The sequence below is a fragment of the Phaethon lepturus genome, unplaced genomic scaffold (assembly GCF_000687285.1).
Source record: "Phaethon lepturus isolate BGI_N335 unplaced genomic scaffold, ASM68728v1 scaffold6720, whole genome shotgun sequence".
Taxonomy (NCBI): Eukaryota; Metazoa; Chordata; class Aves; order Phaethontiformes; family Phaethontidae; genus Phaethon; species Phaethon lepturus.
Genome location: NW_010509752.1, coordinates 37,190 through 42,224, shown reverse-complemented (window position 1 = coordinate 42,224; position 5,035 = coordinate 37,190). Strand labels below are relative to the sequence as shown.

The following is a 5,035-nucleotide window of genomic DNA, read 5'->3' as shown; positions in this document are numbered from 1 at the left end:
CGGCGGTGGTGGCACGGCGGCCAGGGATCGCCTCGGGGGGGCTTGAAGTAAAGCCTGCACGTCGTTTTCTGAAGCTGCTGCAGAAGCGTGGAGTTGTCCGGCAGCTTCGGAGTTTTGTCGCTTTCCCTCTTGTAAGAGATTCGGCCACTGCGAATCGTATTTTCTATCCTAACTCAGGGATTAGTATTTTCTTGAGTTTAAGTAGTAAAAGACACTAACACAAGTTCTAAGCTGCTCTTCTGCAGTGCTACTTAAATCGTCACATAAGCGAGGCAGGACTGATCTTGCTCTGTGGAGAGCTTTTATCTAGCGATATTAATTTCCGTGTAAACAACCAATCCTTTCGATGAGGAGGGGGCCTTTCTTTCAATTGAAACATTTTCCCCGTGATAAATGTATCCATGTGCTACAAATTTAGATAATAGAAAGATGTATCTTCAAATAAACATAATAAAGGTGAGATTTTTCACCTGCTGATACCATGAAAGATGAGTGCAAAACCTCTAAGATCACTGCAAATAGTAAAATGCAATTAATTTTTTTTTTCTAGATGAACATAAAGTTAGGTATTACCATAATATACACTTCTGGGACCAACTGTTGTGTACTTTGTCAGAAGGCGTACCAGCAGTTTGTATGCCATGGATAAAGTTTGCCCTTTCCCAAAAAGGTATGTAAAGTCAATCACACAGGCTATTACACCTTTTATTGGGCTGTTCGATACAGTTTCCATTGTCCTTAACACAGTACTAGGAATGGAGTTTTAACATTTCATTTTGAACGGGATTTAGAAGAAGAACGTCGGGCATTGAAAGCAGATCAAAAAATATGTCGGAGTAGAGCACAGAAATATTTGATAGAGACAAACAGAAGAAGAAGGTAAGTAATGAGGGTTCCTTTGGTGGGAGATTGTGAAAAAAAGAGCCAAAACCTTGAGACAACTCTATATATTTCTACTATTTGCACATTCACATTGTTAAATAGCCCCACTGCTTTGTTCTAGAGGAATCTAGGTTGAAAAGTTTCACCAATCCAGTTTCTTGCCATAAGACAAATAAAATACAAAAGGAACAATATTCTGAGTTACTTGCTACTTTTTGGAAACTCACTGTAGTCACCTCTTATTGTATAAGGTAAAGGTAAGTAGCACTTTCATCTTGTGGCTTTGATCCGCATTTCTAGTGTTTCTCTGGTTTTTATTAGCTTCAATGGATGTGTGAAAAAGACATTCAGATGGACAGAACGGGTCAGCAGGCCGGCAGCTGTCATTGCCTTCTGAGGTATATGCTTTTCCATCTGAATGGCGTAACAGCCACACGGCCTCCCCTGCGTGGTGGGGCTTTGTGCTCCCACTTCCCAATAAACACAACACGCGTACAGATGAGGTTCTGTATACTGTAAAGGCAGGTGGGTTCCTCCTTGAGACAATTCAGAGCAAGTCCCAGCCTCAGACCAGCTTCCCTTGCCTAGTGTTAACTCTCTGAAATGCTCACCCCCTGTAGTTCCCATATCAGATGATTTCTGTTGTACAATGTTTACTTATTGAAATACATTGATAACGCATAAGAGAGGCAGTAGGTATTGTTTATACTGCTGTTTTAGCTTGACGAAAGCTTGACAGTGTGTGCTGTCAGCATATGTTTTGAAATACAAAGAAAAATGGAAGAGAAAGTATAATCACCTGGGAGTGATTAAAGACAGTGTGCGACCCACAACCTTTGCAAATAATAAACTAAGTCTCAGATGAAAGATTGAATATCTTATTTAGTTTTCTGGAACAGTACCATTGTAACACTGCACATCTCAGATGAACACTGTTTATTGTATTACTGGTCTTGAAATATTATACTCTAATGTAAAAGCAAACACCAGACAGCCTGCATATTTCTACAGACTGGTGTAGTTAAACTTATACTCATTGGTGTATAAATACATTTCCATATGAATTTCATTGGGACCTTAAGAAGCACAGTATAAATCTAAGTTACGAAGGTGAGCCAGTTAAAAATTTAGGTATGGTATTCATAAAATGAAATTGTTTCCATTTGTGATAATTGAGAATGGCATAACTATAAGCACGATAAGCAGTTCAAATGGAAGTCTGTGGTGACAAGTCTTCCCCTAATATCTGAAAAGGAGTTAGTTCTCTAACGTTAGAACGGTCGTAAGTGCATACGGTATTAATAAACTGTGTAATATAATTCAAAATTCAAGAGTCATTGCATATATGGACAAAAGAAATTTGGAAATAAAAAGATCCTTGAAATTGAATAATTTTTTCCTGACTTATGCAGGTAGGAAGTGATTTATCTCCTAATGGATCAACTATCAGGTCATGTCTCAACCCTGTGTATAAGCCAAGATTCATTAGCTTTGTAACACATGTGAAGGTGTTAGATATGATGATCATTTCTCAAAGGTAGCATGACTTCCTTAAACTCCACATTCTCACCTGGCAGCACCCTAAATTCTCCCTGACAGGGCTTGCAGGCATGTATCTGAAGTTATTCTTGGCACTGCTGGTTTGTAATTTCAAAACTGAAATTGTTTGTTTCTTTTTTTTTTCTTTCAACATATGGAGAGTAGACATGAGTGCGCTGTGAAGTATGACAGTCCATTTTCTACTTCTAACCTTCACACAGAATGGTTGAAGTTGGAAGAGACCTCTTGAGTTCATCTGGTCCAACCCCCCTGCTCAAGCAGGACCATCTAGAGCTGGTTGTCCAGGACCAGCTTTTGAGCATCTCCAAGGATGGAGACTAGAACCTCTCTGGGCAACCTGTGCCAGTGCTTGGTCATACTCAGAGTAAAAAAAGTCTTTCCTGATATTCAGAGGGAACCTCCTGTGTTTCAGCTTGTGCCCATTGCCTCTGGTCCTGTCATTAGGCACTGCTGAAAAGAGCCTGGCTCCATCCTTTTTGCACCCTCCCTTCAAGTATTTATAGACATTAATAAGATCCTGCCTGAGCCTTCTCTTCCTCAGACTTGAACAGTCACAGCTCTCAGTCTTTTATCCTAGGAGAGATGCTCCAGTCCATTCACCATCTTTGCGACCCTTCGCTGGACTCTTTCCAGTATGTTCATGTCTCTCTTGTACTGAGAAGCCCAGAACTGAACACAATCCTCCAGCTATGGCCTCCTCAGTGCTGAGTAGAGGGGAAGGATCACCTCCCTCCACCTGCTGGCAATGTTTTGCCTAATGCAGCCCAGGATACCCTTGGCCTTCTTTGTAGCAAGGGCACATTGCTGGCTCATGTTCGTCTTGGTGTCCGCCAGGACCACCAGGTCCTTTTCTGCAGGGCTGCTTTCCAGATGAGTGGCCCCCAGTGTATGTTGGTGCCTGGGTTTGCTACTCCCCAGATGCAGGACTTTGTGCTTCCTCTTGTGATCTTTATACTTCATAAGGTTCCTGACAGCCCATTTCTCCAGCCTGTTGAGGTCCCACTGGATGCCAGCACAACTGTCTGGTGTATCAACCACTCCTCCCATCTGCAAACTTGCTGACAGTATAGTTTGCCCCATCATCCAGATCAGTTTTGGGCAACAGCTGACTGAGTATGAGCTGGCAGTGTGCCCAGGTGGCCAAGAAGGCTGATAGCATCCTGGCTTGTGTCAGAAACAGTGTGGCCAGCAGGACTAGGGAAGTGATTATCCTTCTATAGTTGGCACTGTTGAGGCTGCATCTTGAATACTGTGTTCAGTATGCCCCTCCTGAAAAGTAATAGCAGTGAATTCCCTTTAGCAAATAGATCTAGGGACGATAGAGCAGAAGCTCAGTCTTGTGTCATTTAGGTTCATTCTTGCTGTGTTGCATCGTGGAGGAAAACTTTTCTGTGGGTCTTTTTTTGTGTTTTTTGAAGAACCACCAGCAGCCTACCAGAGTCCAAGTCTGATAGCCCCTAGTACCCAGCACTTTTTAAGCTAATGAGAACTGCATATGCAGAGAGCTTGCAGATTGAGGTCTTCTATTTTCAACCTTTTCTAATGGTATTTGTAACGAAATTTTCCCTGACTGTGTGGTCAACACCTCTAAAATGCCGCAGCTTCAAAAAACGCTTTTTAAAAAAAGTTAACTTTTGACAAGGTGTACTCAGTTAATTGTTTTTTTTTTTTAGTAAAAGACAAAAACATCACTTGCACAGAAAAGAGCAAGGATAGCTTTGCAAAGCAAAGTCTCTGTAACTTAAGTCACAGATGTTTTTCAAAGTGGATACTTAAAGGAACTCATACTCCTATCCTATCTGATACCATCAGTTTCTTTGCATCTCTGGTACTGACCAAGCTGCTTAGTTCTGTGTTAACAGCAGTGCTTCAACACAGCAAACAATCAGCCTACTGCTTATCTTTACACAAGTTGCATGAGTAACAAGAAAGTCATTCCTTTATTGAATTACTAATACATGAAGTTGTTTCAAGATTTCAAGATCAGCTTAAGAATTAAATGTGCTCTGGGGCAGTGGCTGACAGATATTTTGTTTAAATAATAATTTAATAAATAATTAAATAAATAAAAATTAAATATTCCAGAAATAAGAGCTACTGACTGAGCTCGTATAAATGAATACAATGTCGTATTTTGTGTGTATATACCACAGTGCTTTTTAAATAGCAGCTGTCAATTTGGGGACTGTACCCATCCCACTGTTATTGCTCAATGCAAAATATGTCAGTCAGCCCCACGCATTACTACCTCTGTTAAGAAAAAAAGAAGGCTAATTGTCATAGGCGACTCCCTTCTGAGGGGTACAGAGGGCCCACTATGCCGACCAGACCCAACACACAGGGCAGTCTGCTGCCTCCCTGGAGCCTGGGTGAGAGACGTCACCAGGAGACTCCCTGGTCTGGTACAGCCCACTGATTACTACCCACTGTTGGTCCTACAGGTTGGCAATAATGAGCTTGTGCTAAGCCCAAAGGAAGTCAAAAAGGACTTTAGAGCACTGTGGTGACTGTTCGATGGAGCAGGAGCACGGGTAGTGTTTTCCTCAATCCCTTCAGTGGCAGGGAGGAACACTGAAAGGGACACGACAACACA

The 5,035-nt window shown here is 41.7% G+C and overlaps 1 protein-coding gene across 1 annotated transcript in view; it reads left to right on the top strand.

Annotated features, from left to right (window-relative positions):
* Positions 1-641: 641 nt before the first annotated feature.
* Positions 642-5,035, top strand: part of KIAA1377 (KIAA1377 ortholog) — a gene marked incomplete at its 3' end in the record, with an annotated part of 41,037 nt that continues 36,643 nt past the window's right edge. Inside the window, 2 exon segments of the mRNA XM_010283775.1 lie at positions 642-670; positions 748-879. Coding sequence (XP_010282077.1) covers positions 642-670; positions 748-879 — 161 coding nt within the window.